This window comes from Vespa velutina, chromosome 8 (genome assembly GCF_912470025.1).
Source record: "Vespa velutina chromosome 8, iVesVel2.1, whole genome shotgun sequence".
Taxonomy (NCBI): domain Eukaryota; kingdom Metazoa; phylum Arthropoda; class Insecta; order Hymenoptera; family Vespidae; genus Vespa; species Vespa velutina.
The window spans coordinates 4633633-4657623 of record NC_062195.1 but is presented as its reverse complement, the minus strand read 5'-3'; the positions used below and the strand labels follow the sequence as shown (position 1 = coordinate 4657623).

Genomic DNA, 23991 nt, shown 5'->3' with positions numbered 1-23991 from the left:
ATGAACAATAAAACTAAATTTTATTACAAAAACCTATACGTCTATTTCTGAGAAACGATTCAACGTTGTTTCCAATATTTTTTATCAAATAGTTCGTATCAAATATAATGAGAACATTTTCGAAAAGATTATTCTGCTAAAAGAAGATTATTGGAGAACTGAGAAAATTGAAGATAAAGTTCCTTCTTTGAAAATACGAGAGATAATTGAAAGAAATAGCATTTTAAGATAAGAAAAAAGGCTTACCATAAGAATCGCTGATTATTTTAACTTCATATTAAAGATTCCTCAAAACCGATTATCAAATTCCTTTCTCTTCGAGACTTCCACTTTCCTACTTACACCATTTCCATTGACGTATTCTCTTTCTCTATTCGTTTCTCTCCTTTCATTTATCCACTCGCTCACTTTCTCTCTCATTCTCTTTCTCGATGCTGAACTTCTCCTCTCACCCCCGCATTACTCTTCACCTTTCATTCTTCCTCCGTTCCGTGTCGCGATATTAGAATCTACCCAAGCCTCAAGAAATCCGATCGAACTCCTCCATTGGTATTCCTAATAGTGGGGAAGGACGTGGTAACGTCGTTTAAAAGCACCAACCAGTTCGATTAAACTTGCAGTCGTTCCCAGTCTCCATTTTTGATCTCATAAGCAGAAACGTTAAGAAAAATATAACGAATTATCTTGCTGACAAACGCTTAGAACAGATGGAAGGGACAGTTGCCGTTTAATGGCGTTTAAGAAACCATTCGTAGAAGCATCTCACGTCGAAGGAAATGAACGTGTTATCGTGATCGTATCTAACGCCTTATGGCATCGACGACAATAAGAAAATAAATGATAGCCTTTTTCTTATACGTAGACGTTGTCATCTTTCGTTCAAACGAATCGAAGTAGGTGATCACCCTAAGGCTTTAAAGCTATGAATCAATCGAATTGCATTCACAGCGATTCGACCCTGAAACATACTTGACTGTAATTTGATTTATTTTACGTTCGAGTATGTGAAGGACAGAATTGACGTTAGAATACTGGTCCTAGATATCCAAGGACTTTCTTTTGTATGGCTTTTTTTTTTTTTTTAGATTGAAGAAATTATCCTGGAAAAAAGAATAATCAAGAGAAAAATTTAAAAAAAAAAACTACGCTTACCTCTAAAAGAAATTTTATTCAGAAAAAAAAAGAAAGGAGGAAGAAGAAGAAGAAAAGAAAAAATAAAACTATCATACTATCACTTTATAAACTATCCAATTCATTTTCTTTTCTTTTTTTTTTTTTTTTTTTTTAATATTTTCAAATATCCTTCAATTATCTTTCAAATAGACGATCAAAATAATTCGTTTAATAAAATTTCATTCAAGATTTCTCGGCCGAAAAAATTGAACTGTTTTTTTTCACGTAATGAAAGCTGCTTTTCCGCCCTGATTAATCATAAAGGATTCACATGAAAAGCAATACGTGGAAACTCTCAAAAATAATATTTTAAAAACAAAACGATAATCCATAAATATACCAGACAATTGTTCTGTTTAACTTCAATGATTCTTCGTAATCGAATCATCAAATATCACTTTTTACCGAACAAAGAAACATTTTAACATTATATGCAATCATGAGTATTCACTTCGTATTACTTGAATACAGAAAAAACAATTAACAATGAAAATGATCTACTGTAACTTTGACGGTGTAATAAATAGTTTATTAAATACATTACAATTCTTTTATACGATGAAAAATAAAAACTATAAAAATCATCAAAAATAAAATCTATTGTAAAAATATTCTGCCGAAATAGAACTTGTTATTATTTTTATTATTAATTTTGTATATATTAAACTTTCTCTCTTTCTCTCTCTCTCTCTCTCTCTCTCTCTCTCTAAACAACAAATTCTACACCATAAGCCAAACGATAACACTATAATGGAATTATTCGCCGCAGTTAGCAACGTGTTAACTTCCCTGAAATTAAAGCTTCTCACATGTAATCACGTAATTTCCGCTTACTGAAATGGTACGATGATTATACGAAAATGATCATATATATGCAACATAGATTGGATTCCCACGAATAATACGATATGCATATAACGATATGCAAGTACGAATAATGTTTTTTGTGCTTACTATTTCCAATTCTAATTTAAAAACAATAATTAATATCAACATTATGGATAAATACTAAAATTAATATATTTCTTTTAATAAAGTATTTCAAAGAAAATTTTAATCCACCATTCTTTTCTTCAAAATACTTCTATTGATCGACTCCTGTATTGACCATCATCTTCGACTGCAACAAAGAGTAATATTATCGGAAAGTATGAAACTTAAGATTACTTTCTTTTGTATTCTATTCGAAACGAAAAGGCTTTTCAATAAAAATATTCTTCCTGATGTACCACTTTTCAAGAACATATATATATATATATATATATTACAATGAGTAAATAGAAAGAGCTCTTATCTAATTAACAATTACCATTAGCATTCTTACAAAATCCTAATTTTTTAAACATATTTTAATTTAATTTAAAATGCATTTTAGTTCACATACTATACGATTATTATATCTCATTAATATCTAATCGAATAAGTTTTTCGTATAGATAAATATCATATCTCGATAGAAATCACACTTTATTAAATATACTACTAACAAAATCAACAATGTTAAAAAAATAATTGTTTTCGAATCAATAATAATTTCTGTTTACGAATGTTATCATCAAAACGAGACTAAATTCTACGACGTAAGTTCTTAGAACGGCAATTGTTCCCTAATGGATTAAATTCGGTGGAGTAATTATTGCTGTCTCATTAAAAAAAAAAAAAAAAAAAAAAAAAAAGAAAGAAAAAAAAAACCAGAGCACTCATGAAAGACCCGCTTAGCCTACTTTCTTCCATTTGGAAGATTGCACACTTTAAACAATATATACATATACATGAACAACATATCTCAAAAGATATAAAGTATATAACTAAAGTTTTTTCTTTAACAGGATTCATTGTAAATGGCAGGAATTGAAATACATAAAGAGCATTGTATACCACGTAAGACAAAAATGTTTCGTTAGTAACTATACAATCCTAGAAACGTATACCGCGGTTTGATAAAGTTCTCTGTTTTTCTACATTTTCCGTTTTCTCAAGTACATTACAATGAAAAAAGAAATTACTAAATTCATTGAAATTTCTTTAGTATATTACTATAGTAATAGTATTAATGCAATATATAGAAAATTACTCCTACAGTAAAAAAAGAAGTTTTACTTCACAGATGTAGTATGGAAACGATATAAAAATAATACATAATATATAAATCTATATTCACTAATTATTATCTTTAACTAAACTAATCGACAAAATCTTGATTTTAGCCGTAAATATATATATACTTTATATACTTTATATTTATCCACAAATTTCTACTATATCCAAGCTATTTATTTATTTAATATTATAATATTTATTCAGAATTTGATTGAAAAGTTTTTGAAAATATATCGAAATATGCAGCTATTCGCCCAGTAATACTTGCGTTACATAATTTACAATTAGATTTCAATATATCGCAAGTATTACCGACCCAGATCTCACCACGTGGAGGTTGCTGCTTATAGAGATCCACGGGGTAAAGATGACTTTACTCTTTTATACTATTACTATTACTATTACTATTACTATTACTATTACTATTATAAAAAAATCAAAGCAATGGAGTGAATGTAATTATTGAAGTTTGACTATACGGAAAGAGGGATTTTATATTTACTCGTCGAAATGCAAAAGAAAAAATTAATATCTATCAAAATCTGGAAAAAATTTTCATTAATATTACGTGCTGTAAATGATACCGAACTTAAAGTTTAACTTTATTGAAATATTAAATCGAAATTATTTGATATTTAAATGTAATCTTCAAAAGAATGCACATTATTGTTTAAATATTAATTTATTGTACTTCGTGTATATTATACATCGTTTAAATAATTATAAAATTATTCCAAAATTATATACTATTCCTAAGACCTATTAGTATGAATGTCTGAACACGGATTTGTTTATTTTTACCATAGGATTATCAGTTAGAAGCTCATTAAAATGCCTGAGTAAGTTACCGTGGCTTTTTCGTGTGAGCGGACAAAACGTGTTTCCTTGCTTTTTGAATGGACCAAAAAACCTGAATACCGGTTTACGCATACAAACAAGGAAACAATCGTTTACTTCACGGAACAAAACGCACGCCACTCTGATATTTATATGAATGAATACCAGTAGTGGAAATAATAGCTTTTTCTCTTTTGCCTCAAAATTCAATTACGCCATTGTACAAAACTTTTTTCACAAAAAATATCAAAAATAGCATTTACTTTAACAGTGAGTCCAAGTATAATTCTTGAACGATTTTGATTAACAAAATTTTATTTTAAAGATAAAGATTTAAGAAAGAACATGGCTTTTTCGAATTATTTAAAAAGCTTAATTTTTATGCATAAACTATTGTTGAAAAAATACCATTTTTGATAAGATTTTTTTGAAAGAAAGTAAAGCTTTTTCAAAATGAGATCTTGTTCAAGAATTACGCCTGTATTTACCATTGTTGGTATAAACCATTATAAAACCAGAATTGATGAACAGTCTTAAGTATCACCAAGTTTCGTTTAAAAACGTTTACACAATCCTCATTTAATCTCTATTTAGCGAAATCTATTTAATCTTTATTCCGTTCAAGTGCTAATATAGGTATTCATAAGAAAGATTAGCAAAAATCCGGTCGTAGTCGAAAAAAATTGAAAAATACCGGCGGAACGGCGTGAACTTTTGTGCCATCTCGCTCTTTCACGTGGCAAAACTTCACTGACCGTAACGTAAAGTAACGTCCCTCCTGCTAATCCTTGCAAAATCGGTAGCAATGCTTGAGACCATGATGCATTTCCCTACATAAAAATTTCCATTTAAAATAACATTAAATTTTCTAATGATTTATTCAATTTCATCAAAAGCATATGCATCTATCACTTACCTCTGACGTAAACATACCAATTCCTATACCTATGACAGAACTAATGGCGAATACAAAACTCGCTAGGGCGAGTTTGCACGTTGAATTACCCGTACCTACTAATTCTAAACCCATACAGAATCCAACGATAAATTTATGAGATGCCACGGCTACTAAGAAAAGCAGAATCTGTAATTAATTAAAAATAAGATATTATATTTTAAAATGATTTTATGTAAAAGTTAATATATAAATCTATGTCAATTTAATAAGCATATCGATGAAATATCATCATCAATGGAACGAAGTTCTAAAGAGAAGCATATATTCAAATCGTATCATAACGTTCCATAACACATTATCAGCAACATATCTACAACTCCACGAGATCTTATTTTTATTATTTACTAAGTATACTTTTATTATTTACTAAAAATTATTTACTATACATCGACAATTAAAAGCATAATTGAATTGTCAAAGTTTGAAATCGAATCGTTTAATGAAACTAAACTTGAATCATTTTTGAAAAATATTATGATTATTCGATTATAAGAGAAAAAAAAAGAGAAATCCTCCATGATAAAAAACTTTAACAAATTTTCATGAAACTCAAAACTTAATAATATTACGAACCTCAGCCGGTTTTTTTTGTAAGCCAATAGCCAATCCCTCCAAGATCGAATGAATGGTGAGTGCCAGTAAAAGGCCTACAGAGCCCACTTTGGCATCCGAGCAAGGTTCCGTGTGAGAGCCGTGACATAAAAATGTCAACTCCTCGTTGGAATAAGAGGCACGTGCGTTTGATACGTATTGCATCGATCCATAACTTGATTTCCGATTGGTGTATTCATTATTCTCGCGCAAATTCGATTGATATCCCATTTTAGTTTCATTCGGGTAAACGCTTCTCACGTTTTGGCTTGCTACGTTGTAACCAAAGTGTTGAGAATGGGGGCGTCGATATTCTCTATAATCAAGATTCCATTTGGATAATTGCCCATCGACGCATCATTGCAGGGGATTCAAAGTAAACATTGTCTTATCGTAGTGCTATCAATTACTTTGAAAGCTTTTCTCAAATAATAAGAAATAAGAGAAATAATATCACAAAATTATAAAAGTAAAATAAAAGATCCTGAATGCTTTTTCCTTTATCAAAATAAAATCATTAAAATCTTGTTAGGTTAACATGTACACTGATCGATACTATTTTCGTTTCGTTTCGTTTCGTTAAGTTTTATTTCGTTTCGTTAAGTTTCGTTTCGTTTAGCAAACATGACAGCTTTTTTAACACCACAAAGGCCGATCAACCGAGCGCATGCGCATCTTAAGACACCCGATAATGCGTTTATCTTTTAAACGAATTTTCCGAACAATTTGATGCTTCAAAGTCGACCAAATATAGCGACCAACAGAATCGATTACGCTAAAGATAAAAGATACCGCTGTGCTCGAGACACGAATGTATTTTTCTCAACATCACTTCTATTTTTATCGTCGGATGTGCTAAACCCGAGCTATCGATCTTTGGTTCGTTTGTATGTATATCAATTTATTAACACAAATCATTTGTGGCTTGAAAAGATAAGATGTTTAAGAATAAAACACGACGTGGAATAAGAATGCATGTAAAACTATTACAAAAGAAAATTTATCTTATCTACTTACGAACACATCAAGATTTATGATACATAAGTGCATCTCGATTGAAAAAATAATTAAAATTGAAAATCATATAATCTATAAAATATACAATTTGATGTGATAAAGATGTTCATTTTCGTATACCTACCCACGAACTTGAAAGTTTCTATTTCTGTTTCCGTGGTCATGATTATACGAGTTTGGAGAATAATCGATATTGCTACCCCAAAAATAATGAACACACTCGTCAACGAAATAAAGTAAAAGAAATCCACAAGAAATGGCGAGTTCTCCGTATTTCGGTAGGGACTCTCTTACTTCTGGTAACATGTGAAGTATCGAGGTTGCTAATAAGACTCCTCCGCCGAAACAAAGTACACAAGAGAGAATTAACTTATGTTGAAAATCTCGTACATGTGAAACGAAACACGCTGGCGCAATACTCACGACAAAACTCCCAATGCCGATCGTGAGTATCGACGCAATTTTCACTTGTGTCGCGGTCACGTACATTTTTTTCTTTTTTTTTTTTTTTTTTTTTTTTTTTTTGTTCAAATGCACCTTTAAACGTCTCTTATAAACTGTACGCTATAATCAGAAAGACTCTTCTTATTTCTTGTTAATCTACTGAACACGATAAGATCGATACTCGAAAGATATCGGAAAGTAAAACGAAAAAAATAATCGTCTACATTGAAATAACTTCCACATAAATGTCCACTCTAATAGAAATGTACCATCCAAAAGGATTATTCATATGAACTTCAAAATTCGAAAATAACAGAATAGTGCTTTCAATAAATTTTTTTAGACTAATCAATCTGATTCTTTATGATCTGTTCTTTTGTTAAAATTCCTATCGATAAATTAATATTACAGCTAATATAAATTATTCAAAAAGAAATGATTCTTTGTTTTCTCTTCATACAGATAAATTATAATCTCAATTCCTCTATTTTTATTTGATTTTTATTTCATTATTTTTTTAACTACTTCTTTAAATGCAAACATTTAAAAATAATAATTTGAACATAGGTAAATACATTTCATTTTCAATTCAATCAATCTTACCTAAAACAATACAATTATTGTACATTGATTTATAACTATTATTGAATTAATTTATCATATTTAATATTTACAATTAAAACGAATTTGACAACTACTTACCTCATGAGCTTAGAAATATATATTTAGAAGTTTTTAGTTCTAATTTTTGCTAATAGTAGCGCTATAATCCGTTTCTATTAGGATATCGATAATATAGAAAGCGATACAAATATGATAAAAAAGTTAAAGATTATCGACAAGATTTTTTCTGAAATAATAATATGGTAAAAATAACTACGCTAAATACGATAGGAGAATATATGTGTATTTTTTTTGGTATGTCATAGAAAATGATAAATATATATAATAAAGATAAAATTCGTAAAATAAACTGTATCATCAAAAACGAAATGATTGACATAAATGAAATCAATATAAATAAGTCGTTCGTTAATTGATGCTTATGACATTTTATTTATGTGAATTTACCATCTATCTTAAAATTCATAGATCATTTATATTTACTCGATGTTATCGTTATTACAATCAGCTGTAGTCTGTATATACTTCAGTAAAAATATGTTATTTTTAAATGTGCCATTTAATTGTGTACTTTAACAGTTGTTTAATTAAAACTTTCCTTTAATTTAAAGGCTAATATAATTAAAACAATCATGTCATCTCATTATGCACCTAATCATAATCATGACCAAAATGACTATGTTTCTAACAAAAAAAGACATAATAAAAGAGACGATAATATTACTGAAAGTAAAAAACATAAATCCTTAAGTTCACATAGTTCGTTTAGTCATTCAACTTTGCAAAGGAATAAAGATGATGAAGAATATAAACAAATGGATTTAACAAATCATGGCATTGAACAATCGTATGAATATAAGTCACAATATGATATTAAAAACTTTTCTTTTAGTAAACACACAAACGAATTAAATAAAGTATTTACAGCCAATACAAACTTGATTCCTGATACAAATGACTTTTGGAAATTTGTTCATAAATATGAAATGATAGAAAAAAGAATGAATAATACAAATGAAATAGAAAAAGTCTCTGATTTGAATTCTCTTGGAGTACCACAAATATATCATAAAACACATTGTATAAATTTCAAATTAAATTTAAGTTTTGGAGAGTTATTTGCCAGAGTTCCTGAAACTAAAGCATTAACAAAAGGGCTATTATTGAAATTCAAATATATAATTAGTTTATATTTAGATTTTAAACAAAAAGAAAAATTTACTAAATTAAAAAAGCTTAGAGAAACACAGGCAAATCTACCTGTTGCTCAATATAAAAATGAAATTATTGAAACAATTAAACAAGAAAGAGTAGTTATTATAGCTGGTGACACTGGTTGTGGAAAGTCAACTCAAGTGCCCCAATATTTATATTCTGCTGGTTTTAATAAAATTGGTAAGATTTTTTATTCATATATTTTATATTTTTATTAAATGTCATATCAAATAACTAATTGCTTCATTTTTACAGTTTGTACACAACCAAGGAGAATAGCATGCATATCTTTAGCAAAGCGTGTAGCTTTTGAAACATTAACTGAGAACTATAATGAAGTTGGTTATCAAATTCGCTTTGAAAAACAAAAAACTCAAGAAACAAAAATTACTTTTATTACAGAGGGTTTACTATTAAGACAAGTAAAAATTATGCTAATCTCAATGATAACATATTAATATTTTTATAATATAACAAGAAAAAACAAAATACGTTATAGCAAATTAATAATTTTCTGATATACTCATAAATTAGAAATTTATTAAATCTGTAGGTATCAGGTGAATCAGGATTATTACCCTATGATGTTGTAGTATTGGATGAAGTACATGAACGTAATTTACATGGTGACTTCCTATTAGGTGTTATGAAATGTATTATACATCAAGAATCTAATATAAAGTTAATACTGATGTCTGCTACCATCAACATACAGTTGTTCAGTGATTACTTTGCAAAAGAGAATGCAAAAGTGATACAGGTTAAACAAAATATATTTGTAACATAAAGAAATAATAATGTGCACTTATTATTTATTCATGTTATTTATTGGAGTCATTTATTTAGGTTCCTGGAAGATTATATCCAATTCAATTATTATTCCGACCTATTACTATAGAAGATATGAGATATAAGAACAATAGATTTAATCCCAGTCCATATGTACAAATAATGCAAATGATTGATCACAAATATCCAGGTAAGTTTACACATATTATCTATAAAATTTTATATGTTATAATAATGATTTAATTTGTTTTTAGCTGATGAAAAAGGTGATTTATTAATATTTCTAAGCGGAATGAAAGAAATTACTGCAGTTGTAGATGCTGCCAAGGAATATAGTACAAAAAAAAATAATTGGATTGTTTTACCATTACATAGCTCACTCTCTCTTGCTGACCAAGATAAAGTATAAGACTGGATAATATTTTAAATAAATTTTATAGTGTTAGCTAATGAAAACGTACTAAAAAAAATATTTTTTAGGTATTTGATTATGCTCCAGATGAAGTGAGAAAATGTATTGTATCTACAAATATTGCTGAAACCTCTATTACCATAGATGGAATTAGATTTGTAGTAGATAGCGGTAAAGTGAAAGAAATGAGTTATGATCCTTTATGTAAAATGGAACGCCTTAAAGAATTCTGGATCAGTAAAGCTAGTGCAGAACAAAGAAAAGGTCGTGCTGGTAGAACTGGACCTGGTGTATGCTATAGGTATGTTAATTAAAGTTTTCAGATAATATAATAATAAATATTTTATTATTATACTATCTAAGAATATTATTATCTATAGGCTTTATTCTGAAGAGGAATATACAGCTCTTGAAGAATATTCGACTCCTGAAATACAACGTGTACCTTTAGATTCTTTACTATTACAAATGATTGCTATGGGATTACCAGATGCAAGAAAGTTTCCATTTATAGAACCTCCACCATCACAAAGCATAGAAAACTCAATATTATCATTAAAGGAGCATGTAAGTAATTAGTTTATAAAGACATATAGAATTTATCTTGTTTACTGATTATAAATTTAAATCAATTTTATCTATTATACACATAATATATTAACTAACATATTTTTCTTTTTCATTTTAGAGAGCGTTAACAAATGATGAAAAATTAACATCTATTGGAGTAACATTAGCACGTCTCCCAGTTGATATAAGAATAGGAAAAATGTTAATAATGGGTTCTATTTTCCATCAAGTTGAACCAGTATTATCACTTGCTGCTGCTTTAAGCATACAAACTCCTTTCACCAACAGAGCTTATAAAGACATAGAATGTGAGGTAAGAATTGCTAAATAATGTTTAATTTTATTACAGTTTTCCTTAATTATATTTAAAAATTGTTAAAGACATCTAGGAAAAAGTTAGAATCTGACCATGGTGATCCCATAACATTATTAAATGCATTTAGAGAATGGTTGGAAGTGAAACAACAAAGTATACACGAATCTAGAGGAAGCGGAAGTAACAGCAGAAAATGGTGTAGAAGAAGAGGCTTAGAGGAACAAAGATTTTATGAAATGATAAAATTACGTACACAATTTAAAGAATTACTTCAAGTTAGTTAAAATAATCAGTAATATTTGACTTGTTTTATGCTTACGTGATATTAAATATTAATTGATAAAACTATTCATGACAATATACAGGACTGTGGCCTATTAAAAGGTGTAGTCGAACCAAATTCTTCTATGACTAGTGCCGAGCGAGCAATACGACATGGTGAATTAAAACTTCTAAAATCACTTAAACAAACCTATAAAAAAAGTGCACCCAGAAAACGTAAACAATTGAAAATAGACACATTTGAAATACAATTAGAAGATAATGATAATAATGATGATGAAATAGACATAAAAGATGTTGAATTTCGAATGAAAAATGACGCAACTCAAGTTCAAAATCTTTTAACAGCAGCTACTGCATGTAGTTATAAAGATCTAACAATGTTAAAATTAATACTTTGTAGTGGTTTATATCCACAATTTGCATGTGCTGATGAATTTAATTATTGCAAGGTAAAAAATACTATTTTCCATAAGTATAATAACTAATGCAGTTATATTATTATGCTATATAAAAAAAAAAAGTTAGAATTAAAAATATTTAATTTTTTTTTTTGCAAATTAAAAATTTTATTATTTTTATATTCTTATTTATATTATAATTTTATAGTCTACAAGTGAGCAGCTGTTTCATACAAAAACTAAGCCATATGTTGCATTACATCCAATGAGTTTCTTTGGTAATTATCCACAAGTTCTACAACTGGAGGAACATGATATAACATCAATACCAGGTTTTAAAAGCAAAACTCCTGTTAGTTCTAAACATCAATTATTAACATATTTGTAAGTATTTTAAAAATTTTTTTATACTATTGTTTTCAAATAGTACAAATATAAATTACGTAAATTATTTTATTATCCTAATTATATATTGTATATTACTACTAGATCTCTACTAGAAACTACAAAACCTTATTTAGTAAACACACTCAAAATGCCTGCTGCACAAACATTATTATTGTTTGCACAAGAAATTGATACTAACGCTACGTTTTCAATGTAAGTCCATAAAAAATTATTTTATGATAATATCGATATATTTGTAAATCTATTACAAACTTAAAAGTGTATTTATTTTTAATTTTAGGATAGTATGCGATGCATGGCTACTATTAGAATTTCCTGTACCTGATACTGGTCAGACACTATTAATGAAATCTACTAAGTTACGTCACAAATGGGAATTTCTTTTAAATGAAAGACTAAAAGGTACAATTTAAAAAAACCAGGAAGAATAACCAGTTTACTAATTGAAATCTTATTTTTAGATTCAGGAACTACAAATAATATATATAATATTAGCAAGATAGAACATGAACTTACTCAAGAATTAATTGACTATATGCATACAACAGTTCCATATGTAATAAAGCGACTTTTACCTGCTGATTTAAAAGCAATATATGTTGGCAATGGCAATAATTTTGTACATATTGATCCTAATCCTTTTAAAGTTGATTTTAAACCTATATGTAATTCAGTGAAAGGAGGAATATATCTAACTGATAATATTACATATAACTGGTAGGGAAAATTATACAAATTTGATTAATTATTTTGTTACAATTTAATGATATTTTTAATTTTTTAATATAGTATGAAAGAAACTGATTGGAGTGACAAAATAGCTGTTGATATGTGTGAAACTACCTGGACTTGTCAGCAATGCAACGTAGAAGCTATCTTTAACAGTATTGAAAAACTCCAACATCAAAGTATTTGTATGCAGTCATCAGTAAAAGAAACTACTGATAAAGTTGAAAATATAAAGTCAAAACCTAACAGTCAGGCTTACAATTGTCCTGAATGTTCAAAAACTTTTCATCTTACACCTATTGAAATATTGAAACATAAAAGGCAACATATAAAGACAAATATGTCATGATCAATTTAATATGTTATTATTTAATTAAAACAGAATATCTAATACACTTCAGTACAATGGGCAATATTAAATTTATTTATAATTGCAGATGTAACAAATAACCAAAAATATACATTATATTATATATTTGTACATTTATATATATACACATACACATACATTTGAAATTAAGTAATTATATAGTAATTATGTCCACGGCAAAAAATTTACAAACATAAAACATCCTATGATTGTATATCCTAAAAAATAAAATAATATAAGCTTATCTCTTAAAGTATATTTTTGCTTAAACGAAAATAACATCTTCCATTTAGAAATCAAATTTTCTTCATTCTTGCATATTGAATCACTTAGATTCTCAAATTGTGGTACATAAGATAAAGATAATGCACAATACCAATATACAAGAGGACTAGCAGAACATAATAAACGTGTACTTACTTGAATATGTACAAAACAAATACAAAATACTGTTAAAAAAAGTCCATGTATTACAAACACAAACATCTCCGCTGGATATTTCTTTTCTGATGTATTTTTTTCATATTTTATATCTATAAGTCCTAAAGAAAAAAAATGCATTTTGTGTTCTGAATAGAATTCTGTAATACATTTCATCATTATATATAATATTGGAAAAGCTAAAATAAAATTTGGAATCTGCTTTAATTTATAATAATTTAAGAAACTAACATTCCAATATTTCTCTTGTATGTAAGAGTAAGCCATAGGTATTTTTGCATGACACCATGTAGAAGAAGTCGCATTATATTGCAATACTAAATTATTTTTTGTAGCATAATCTACAATATGAGTTGGTAATATCGGCGCATTTAATGTTATTTTACAAAATATCACATAATTGTATATTTGTAAAAAAATAAATGGAAGTAAAGTTAAAATCACTATAATCAACAGTAGAAACATACTTTGTATAAATTTTTTTTTTATAACTAAATTACATAATTTTATTATGGATATTTTGTCTTTAGAACTAATTTCTACTGTTAATGCATTAAACATACTTTTAAATCTAAAATATATAAAAAATCCGATATTTATAATACCATTCGATCTTATAAGAGTAGATAATCCCAAAGGAAAAATTGTATATATATTATTTTGAACACTTTTCAACATGCTATAAAAAGTGAAATATGCAAACATTGATTCAGTGTATGCAGCAGAAAAAAATATACTAGCTGGACTTATGCAATACAATATTGCTGCTTTATATGCTATATTAGTATTTTTCAGTACTATTTTACTAAGATCAAAAAAAATAGAAACTGATTTAATGAAACAGACATAATTAATTAATATTGCTGCAACGATTAAAGAGCTATGAACATTTAATACAAAAAATATTTTTCTTATTATTATTGCAGTAATTCGAATAGTTGCAGGATATAATGGATAAAAAGCAAGCATGTTTTCATATGTATATCCATATTTTGCTATATGTATAAAATATTCTCCATCCCATCTTATTAAACCACCAAATATAAATTTAATCATAATATCATAATTGGAAACATATTCATGAATATCATGAGGGCTTCTAAAAGCATCAGCATTGTGATCAGGACATATAATATTAAAAATGAATTGTAAGATTAATATTAATGCACGAGAAATTATAGCAAACCAAAAAATTTTCTTTTTCACTACATACATTGTTAATTGCCTATAATGGTCATATAGCTTAGATTAGTATTAAATATTTTACATGTTCACACATATAATATTTAGAGAATTTTATTCTAAATTTACATTATATTCAAATTTCATGATCTCCTAAATATTTAAACTCTACACCAAAAAATATATACTAGGTAATTAATATCTTATGGTTTTCTGCTTTCTTTTATCATATTCAAAAAGAATTAAAATACATAATATACGTAAATCGTTCTTTTTAATAGCTGTTAATGTCCCAGTTGCTTTTATGAATTTTATAAAACTATAACAGACAAAAATAAAACTGATTTTATAATTACACAAAATATTATATAGTATATAAAAGAGAAAGCATATTTTTACTATTATATTGATTCATTTTAATTTACTATTTAACATTAATTAATGCACAAAATCATAACACTATACTTAAACAAGAAGTAATATGTAAGTAGGAATATTTAATTATTATTGTAACGTAATACACATAAAAGATTTGAAAATATATCATTTTAATATATTCATGTTCCTTAATTATTTATTTTTATGCAGTTAATGAAAAAAAAACCAAGCAATGACTATTTAATTTTTAATAGACAAAATTTAATGATTACTCACAGAATATTGGAAATTAAATAACTATAAATGTGAATTCATTTATCACAATCTAAGTTCAACTGAGTATGCAGGATACGATCACTAGTAAAATAATATTGGTCAGCCAGAAATTGGTGCAGTTAACACACCTCTTTTAAAAAGATATTCTGCAGCTTCTAAAGATGAAGTATATAAACCTTCTGGCTTTAACAGACCAAATCCATTGAAAATAAGTAAGGAATTATTAAGTAATTGGATCTTAATCTGTAAGGAAAAGAAATGTATTACAAGTATTTTTTGATACGTGAATAAATCTTTCAACAACCATAGGTATATTAATAAACTTTAATTAAATACAAATATGAATATGATTACTAATTAATATATAAATCGTATATTCAATTATTTAAAATTATATATTTACACACACACATACATGTATATCAACAAGTTGTTGAAGAAATATTAGATGCCCAAAAACCAGTATGTCTTTCAGAATATTTTAATATAAATATTACTACATTCTAAGATAAAACTAATCGTACTGAAATGTCTCATACATTTCAGTATAATTAAATACTCACCATAATGTGTACTTCGTACACGTTATGATGAATCTACAGGAAATCCTCCAAATAATCTACATCAACAGGTTTAATTATTTCAAACTTTTTTTAAAACAATAAACAATTATAATACTGATAGATAATTTTTTAAATGTTATTGTATTTATACAATATTCTATTATTCCATAGCTCAATGAAATAACAATATATTGATGGAAGATTAATTTATGGTACTTTAAAGGCATGATCTAATATTTTAAGGATATATTCTAATGGAACTATTGATAAAAATAGTTTGCTTGCATCATCAAGTTCATATAAATATCCAGAAAATAACATAATTAGATTATCAATAACAATCAAGCCACTTCCAATCAATCATGATAAATATATTTCTCAACATTGTACAAAGAAAATTGATAGATACTTTAATAAATATAACTTTACATATTATGAAAATACTCAAATTTTCATTCCACAAACTTTCTTAGCCATTTCAACTATATGATGATCTTTTGGGGTACATTCATATTCAATTGATTCTGAATAAGGCATTGGAACGTCAATTCCAGTACAACGAATTGCTGGTGCATCTAGTTCAAAGAAGACAGGATTTTCCATTATAGTTGCAACAATTTCTGAACCTACTCCACACCTAGGCCAACCTAATTCAACTGTCATTAATTTGTGTGTTTTACTGATCGATTTAAAAATCATCTCCCAATCAAGAGGTCTGAGAGAACGTAGATTAATAACTTCAGCATCAATTCCCTGTCCTGCTAAAATTTCGGCTGCTTGTATAGTATATACTGTTGCTTGACCATGAGTAATTAATGTAATATGTTTCCCAGATTTTTCAATTTTTGCTTTACCAATAGGTATAACAAAATCTTTATCCATAGCTTGATCCGATAGAGGAAATTCAAAATTATAGAGAAGTTCACTTTCCAAGATTAAGACAGGATCAGGATCCCTTACAGCAGCTTTTAAACTACCTCTATAATCTTCACAACTTGTAGGAGACATAACTTTTAAGCCAGGAGTACTCATATACCAAGCTGCAAAACACTGTGAATGTTGAGCTCCCAATCCTTTAGCATTACCATTTGGACCACGAAATACTATAGATACAGGATATCTTCCTGCAGTCATATAACAATTTTTAGCAGCTGCATTTATCATTCGATCGATAGCTTGCATTGAAAAATTGAATGTCATGAATTCACAAATTGGTCTTAATCCTGCTATTGCAGCTCCAACAGCTATACCACAGAAACCTGCCTCAGATATTGGTGTATCAATCAATCTCTTATCTCCATACTTTTTCCAAAGCCCTCTAGTTATTTTATATGCTCCATCAAATTGTGCAACTTCTTCTCCGATAATAAATACTTTTTCATCTCGTGCTAATTCTTCATCAAGAGCCAAATTCAACGCATCTCTTACAGTCATTTTAGTAACAGATCTAGAAGATCCTTTTTTTAAGAAATATGATGTCACTGATAGTAATGATCGTCTCAAAAAATAAATGGTTAACATTGTAGAAATATTTAATAATTTATATGCATAAATCTTTATTCCAGAATTAGGAAATCCAAGGGGGAATGAAAATCCGTTTCTTTTGACATTTGAAATAATTTGCTTTATATGACACAATCACATAGCCAGCTTTATAAAAAGTAAACATAAAAAGTGAACAGGTGAAAAAATTTACAATGAAACTTGTAAATAGATAATTGTAACACAACAGCATATAATTACCAATGAATGGTTATCCGAGTGGATAGATGAAAAACTTTCAGAATACAAAGGAATAAAAATACTAAGGATTAGTGTTAGATAATAATACAAAAGTATATACTACAAAAACAAAATAATTACCGTATATATTTAGAAATATAAGGATAAAATCTTTCTAAAATATTATTATATATTTATTATAGGTTATAATTCTAATATTGATCCAAAAATAGATAAGTTTTTTCAAACAGCTGCCTTTCGTTATAGTCACACTTTAGTATTAGTTGATAGGTTCAACAAATTGTATATATTAACTATAAAAAGAATTCCAAAATATAATAACTGACTAATATTCAAAAAAAAAAATTAAAATATTTCATTCATGGCCTACTTAAAAAAAAAAAAAATTGAAATTCTACTTAAAAAGATAAATTGTGATATTTAATTTTATGAATATATCTTTTTATGTGCATATATAACTAAGAGATTCTTATACAATTATATATTAAAAGAACGAAAAAGGTACAATTAATTACATGTATTATCCATACATTAAACATATAAACTGTATTAATTACATATTTGCATCAAAATGGATGTTTATTTACGAGATTATACAAGAAATAATTGTAAATTAGAACTTAATGCACTAGCTATTAGAACATGTAACAATTATTGGATGTCACAGGTATTATTATAAAAAAGCAATTTTGATTAGAAATACGTTCTTATATTAAAATTTTTTTCTAGAATGATTTATTCCAAAACCAATTCAAATTAGATGATAAGTTAAATATAGATAAATTAATAATGGAAATGGCTATCCAATTAAGTGAAAAAGAAGATCATAAGATGATAGAAGATTTACGAGGTAATTTATTTAGATATCTTTTGAATTATCAAGAAAAGATTTAATGGCTCTTAACATACAGAGATTTATACATCACAAGTTATTAGAACATCACTTTCAAAGAATATATAACAAGTCTCTCTTTACTAGTTTGATGGCAATTACATATTTTGAAAGACCAAAATTTTCTCAATGTTTCAGTCAATTGAACAATTGCATCCCAATGTAAGTAGAATAAGCAAATTTTCAAATTATTAAATTATTAAAATTATCTTATCATATTATATAGTATGTGAAATATGTCTTAATTTAGTTCTTATAGTCTTTATAAAATTTTTGTCTATTTCAGGCTAATAAAATTGTATTTAGTTGCAGTTCACCATTAGTTGTCCATTCAATAGATATTGCTTGTAAAGTACTTAATTTAAGAAAATACAATAACACTTTGTTTCAACATAAATTTTTAAATCTTATTAATATATATATATATAAAGGAGTTTTATTATGATATAAATGTATATAAATTATCAAATGATTAATGTAAAATGTTGTCTTCCTACCTAATTTATACAATATAAATGCAACCTATAAAATCGTATTTCACTAAAAATAAATATATGTTATTGTATGAAAATTACCTGATAAAGGAAGTAAACAAATATCAATAGCTATAGATGTAATTATTAAATGTTCTCGACTTGTCCAAAACCTTTGATATAAATAATCATTGATAATCATTTATACATTTATGTAATATACATAAATATTTTCACTTTAATCAGACTAATATGTAGGATTAATAAGTACGTGGAGAATTAACTACTTGTGTTGTGCACGTTTCTATTAAATCTTCGTTCTCTCGTATTCAAGATTGTACTCATATGTCTAAAACTTACGCTAAAACGACGCCTTTCTGGCTTTTGCTGCGCCCTCTACCTCCGACGCTAAAATTAATATTAAAAAATTAAATGAAAATAACCGCCATCTCTGACTGTACTAACAATGAATTGATATGGATATTATTAAAGTATACATTTTCGATAAATTTAATTTCTGCTACTGTCTAAGAAAACATTGAATAAGTTAAGAATAGAAGATATTTTGAATGACTCTGTTTTAATTTGTATGGGTTTACAAAACACACATCTATACATTTGTTTATACAGTGTAATGGATAATCCAACTCCACAAGATCTTCAAAGAAAATTGTATTTTTTGGTTGAACAACTTCAACATATGGCCGGAGAACTTCCACCGAAATATCAAATGAGACTTCCTTATGAATTATTGTCAGCTTTGGCAAATTCCCTACTAAATGATACCATCTTTGAAATTGTCAAGGGTTTAATGGAAATACAACATGTTACGGAAAAACATCTTTTTCAACAAAGACTGCAACTGCTAAATCAACAGAAAATTGAAGCTCAAGAAACATTGTCAAACGTAATAACGGATGAGGAAAGAATTGAAATAAAAACTGCTCTATATAAAAAACACAAAGAAGAATTAAAACAAACTGATATGAAACTAGTATTACAATTAGACCAAAAAGTATCAGATCAACAAAGTATATTAGAAAAAGCTGGTGTACCTGGGTTTTATGTAACTAATAATCCTATTGAAATTCAAGTGCAAATGAGGTTATGTGATTTTATAATAAGATTAAGTAAAATGGAAGTACCTAGTTAATTTCAAATGTTAAATATTATTATTTATTTAAATATATTGAACTTAAATCACTAACATATTTTATATGAAATTGTATAAAATAATAAAATCATTTTGTAAAAAGATTTTTTATATATAGTTCATAAAAATATATTTTTAGTTTTTATATAAATAAAAAATGAGTATTTCTTCAATTACAAATAGTATAAATTTTATCTCATTCTTATTAATTAGGATATTATCTCAACTCGTATAAATAAATGTAAAAAAACCAAAAAATTATGAGATTTAAAATTCCCAAGAATCCATCCATCGTAAAGAATGCATAGAACTTTCAGGATCTGATGCAGAAGGTCCCTCCATTCCATAAGCCAATGGAGAAAACAAATAAAAACTATAAATCCATATTACATTATTCAATATATAAGAAATCATGTATATATAATCACAATTAAATATGTTTACCTGTATATTACAACAGAAATTACTGTGCCCATTATAATATGATAAATAGTATTTCCCATTTTGCTAGGTAGTAATATTTGTAAATTTTCAACAATGTAATTTAGAGTTACACCAGTTAACATTGAGCTATATAGCAATGCTGGAAAATAATGATGAAAATATAATACTCTACTCATAGCCCAAAATGGTATATAATGTAACATCCATCCAATGAAAAGCCATTTTCCAGCTTCCATTATTTTTTGTCTTTGCTCAAGTGTTAAAGGATTCTCAATGCAACCTCTCTGCTCTCGTATGCATGCATGTATGTATAACAGAACAAACATTATAAGGAATATTATATTTCCCCACCATATAACAGGATTACCAAGTAAATAAACCCTCTGATTATTGCCAGAAAAAAATTGACCCTAAAATCGATATTCTATTTAGCTTTTATCAATTTCTTAATTTTTGTAATATGAACTTGTAATAATAAATACTCTATAATTAATAGGCCATTGCCAAGGTTGAGAAGATACTTCTCCTTCTTTGACTTTGAGATCCGAATTTCCTTGCAACATAACAGCATGTGATTCCAAAAATCTATCAAGAAATCCAGGAGCATAAACTTGGAAACTTACATTGGGTACTGTAAATGATATTTTTAATTATTACAATTGCATAAGGATTTTCCTAAAAATAGAACAATATCAAAATAAAATATTATCAAATTAAAATAATATCAAATACTTACATTTTGCATAATTATTATCTTCTATGTTCCATAATGCATTTTTGTCTCTAATGTTTGGATTACATGAAACCTCTTGTTGACTATAACCCCTGAAATAATAAAATTTTAATAAATAATATGTTTTTATAGTAGTTCTTTTTTCCTATATACTAACTTCTTTTCCCTGGATACTAACCATTTTGGCAATGTTTTTCCACTACATGTTAATACACAATGATGAAGATAGTGAACAAATTTTAACTTACTTGTAACCGTTTCAACTATATCACCATCTTTACCATTTTTTATTAATATTTTCCAAACATCATTAGCATCTCCTGTACCATTCTAGAAGATACATAAAAAATAATAAATAAATATTTAATAATTTTTACATAAAATGCTTACTTCGCCATATCCTGTAACTTGATAATGCTTTTTAGAAATTGGTGCTATTTCTTTATGAGAATGTAAATTCCGCCTTGTAATAACGTGTTCCAAACGTATAAGATCTCCATGCTTTACCAATACTGGTTCAGATGGTATGTCATCAGTATCAAATTTTTTTATCAACCAAAGATTATTATCATCTTTATGAGAATAAGTCGTAATCTAAAAAATAAAAGAACTGTTTTATATCAAAATTCGAATTTGTATTCTAACAAAGTTTATATAAAAACCTGTTGCTGTCTGGCACCAATTCCTTCAGGATATAAATGCCAATGAGAATGCAAATATCCGCCACCTGTACGATGGTTTTTTAACGTAATAGTAGCACCATATGCTAACTGCCGTGGCATAGTTGCATTATACAAAGAATTTCCTTTTAGTAATGATTGAAATTCAGAACTATAGAATCCATCTCCACTTCCACTAAATCAAAGATATACTAAATAATTAAATTTATAAATAATAGATAGATAAATAATAGATTTTATAAATAATTAATTTTTGTATTATCTTAACAATAAAATTTAAGATCTCACCTTTTATTCAAAATGTGAAGATGAATGTAGAAAAATAACATGTAAAGTAACACTGGTAACACAATAAGACAACAGAATCTTGCTATTAGATGTTTGCCCACATAAGACTACAACAAAAAATATTTTACATTCTATTAAATGTAAGAATCCAAGTATGGGCTAACATAACTAAGGTAGCATACTGCACATTTATTTTAATCCAAGTCACCAATAGAAAAAACATCATATATTCTTATCTTAAAATAAAGGAAATAATGTGCTTACAATAGGTTTTGTTAAGTCCCCTAATTCTCGCCACAGTTCAAATATAGTATAAAGACCAACAAGCAGCACAACAAACAAACCAACGAATTTTACACTAATTGTACATGCAAGAGATACGCCTGTAAATGTTAGCCAACTCCACCAAGAAGGTGTAAATGGCTTATGTCGAAGAGAACCAATACGAATCATTCCCCAAGTTGCACACATCATAAAACATAACAATATTGGATCCAAAAGGATATACTGATTTAAAGTCAATAGACCAACATCTAAAATAAAATGGACTATCATAACTAAAAAATAACATTTGGTATTATGAATTGAAATTAGACTTTACCAAACAGAATAAATACTGCAGAAAGCGTAGCCGCATGAGTAGATTTTGTTAAATCCCATACTGTGAGAAATGATAAAGGTACTGTAGCAGCACCTAATAATGTACAAAACTAAAAGAAAAATATATACTTTCAAATATTAAATTTGTATTATCATTAAAAGTTTTTATTTATTTATTCCATTTTTAGTAAATAAATATATTTACTATTCTCATTCCAGCATATTTGACATCTTCATATTTATCACCTGGCTTTTCAAAGGCAAATGTACCATCATAACCAGTTAAATATCCAGATAGTGCGATAAGCATCTAGAATAAAGTATAAAGATTTCAATATATAACATTTATGATTATTCAGAAATATTATTAAAATTCATGAAAATAAATTTGGAGAACTACTTTTCCAAGAGGAGGATGTACATCAAAGAAAAATGTCCTATTTATATACCAGCTTCCCATTTTACCAAAATGTGTTTCATCCCAGCTATAAAACAACATTATTACACGCATTATGGATTATAAATAAATATTAAAAAAATAAATAGACATGAGCATCTTTTTTTTTTACCAGACATGTTGTGGTTCTGTAACTTTGTAAAATCTAGTTCCAATTGTAAGAATCAAAATAATTCCAAATAATAGCCACCAATTTCTACAAATAAATAAATAGATAATTTAAAATTGTATAGTTAAAAATGATTAGTAAATTTGTTTATGTACCGATCTTTTTCATATTGTATATTTCCATTTGTAGATGGTAAACATTTCAATTTCTGAATATTTTCTTCGATAACAGGTTTCATTTTATACTATTTAGTATAATTTTACCGTATAATTTTCTATTAAGGTTATTCACCATCTGTCGCTCATAGTATATGCGACTTCAGCGACAGGAATGGACAAAATAT

The 23991-nt window shown here is 27.1% G+C and overlaps 5 protein-coding genes across 14 annotated transcripts; 2 read left to right on the top strand and 3 right to left on the bottom strand.

Annotated features, from left to right (window-relative positions):
• Window positions 1-3943: 3943 nt before the first annotated feature.
• On the bottom strand, window positions 3944-7264 carry LOC124951096 (zinc transporter ZIP3). Of its 2 annotated transcripts, XM_047498889.1 has the most exons (5): window positions 7100-7232; window positions 6801-7008; window positions 5642-5975; window positions 5027-5194; window positions 3945-4940 (listed from the first exon to the last, which is right to left on the bottom strand). In XM_047498889.1, the coding sequence occupies exons 2-5, from the start codon at window positions 6980-6982 to the stop codon at window positions 4731-4733; spliced, it is 894 nt and encodes a 297-aa protein (XP_047354845.1). In that variant the 5' UTR covers window positions 6983-7008; window positions 7100-7232; the 3' UTR covers window positions 3945-4730. The 2 variants fall into 2 exon arrangements, with proteins under 2 accessions (XP_047354844.1, XP_047354845.1); XM_047498888.1 differs by having other exon boundaries at window positions 3944-4940; window positions 6801-7264.
• A 704-nt stretch (window positions 7265-7968) lies between these two features.
• LOC124951237 (probable ATP-dependent RNA helicase DHX34) lies at window positions 7969-15174 on the top strand. Its single transcript, XM_047499300.1, has 15 exons — window positions 7969-9139; window positions 9215-9381; window positions 9513-9719; window positions 9806-9938; window positions 10003-10151; window positions 10229-10461; window positions 10541-10727; window positions 10849-11043; window positions 11112-11321; window positions 11412-11780; window positions 11938-12113; window positions 12219-12329; window positions 12418-12539; window positions 12599-12854; window positions 12927-15174. Exons 1-15 carry the CDS (start codon window positions 8377-8379, stop codon window positions 13213-13215), a joined length of 3567 nt encoding a protein of 1188 aa, XP_047355256.1. The 5' UTR covers window positions 7969-8376; the 3' UTR covers window positions 13216-15174.
• LOC124951248 (pyruvate dehydrogenase E1 component subunit beta, mitochondrial-like) lies at window positions 12916-20455 on the bottom strand. 8 transcript variants are annotated; one of them, XR_007101562.1, is made up of 5 exons: window positions 17940-18193; window positions 17820-17880; window positions 15929-17726; window positions 15514-15756; window positions 14906-15178 (listed from the first exon to the last, which is right to left on the bottom strand). XR_007101562.1 is itself a non-coding variant. In XM_047499330.1 (3 exons), exon 3 carries the CDS (start codon window positions 14890-14892, stop codon window positions 13402-13404), a length of 1491 nt encoding a protein of 496 aa, XP_047355286.1. In that variant the 5' UTR covers window positions 14893-15178; window positions 15514-15756; window positions 19287-20455; the 3' UTR covers window positions 12916-13401. The 8 variants fall into 8 exon arrangements, 5 of the variants coding, with proteins under 5 accessions (XP_047355286.1, XP_047355290.1, XP_047355288.1 ...); XR_007101561.1 differs by lacking the exons at window positions 17820-17880; window positions 17940-18193 and adding an exon at window positions 19287-20440 and having other exon boundaries at window positions 15929-17533; XR_007101563.1 differs by lacking the exons at window positions 17820-17880; window positions 17940-18193 and adding an exon at window positions 19287-19412 and having other exon boundaries at window positions 15929-17523.
• Window positions 19608-20439, top strand: LOC124951252 (gonadal protein gdl). The gene has a single exon (XM_047499355.1). The coding sequence runs from the start codon at window positions 19774-19776 to the stop codon at window positions 20335-20337; it is 564 nt and encodes a 187-aa protein (XP_047355311.1). The 5' UTR covers window positions 19608-19773; the 3' UTR covers window positions 20338-20439.
• A 55-nt stretch (window positions 20456-20510) lies between the features above and the next one.
• On the bottom strand, window positions 20511-23982 carry LOC124951243 (protein O-mannosyl-transferase 2). Of its 2 annotated transcripts, XM_047499319.1 has the most exons (14): window positions 23804-23980; window positions 23652-23735; window positions 23483-23567; window positions 23288-23392; window positions 23084-23192; window positions 22747-23015; window positions 22483-22589; window positions 22177-22369; window positions 21905-22108; window positions 21693-21844; window positions 21518-21606; window positions 21264-21412; window positions 20782-21191; window positions 20511-20710 (listed from the first exon to the last, which is right to left on the bottom strand). In XM_047499319.1, the coding sequence occupies exons 1-14, from the start codon at window positions 23884-23886 to the stop codon at window positions 20605-20607; spliced, it is 2145 nt and encodes a 714-aa protein (XP_047355275.1). In that variant the 5' UTR covers window positions 23887-23980; the 3' UTR covers window positions 20511-20604. The 2 variants fall into 2 exon arrangements, with proteins under 2 accessions (XP_047355275.1, XP_047355276.1); XM_047499320.1 differs by lacking the exon at window positions 20511-20710 and having other exon boundaries at window positions 20976-21205; window positions 23804-23982.
• Window positions 23983-23991: the final 9 nt, after the last annotated feature.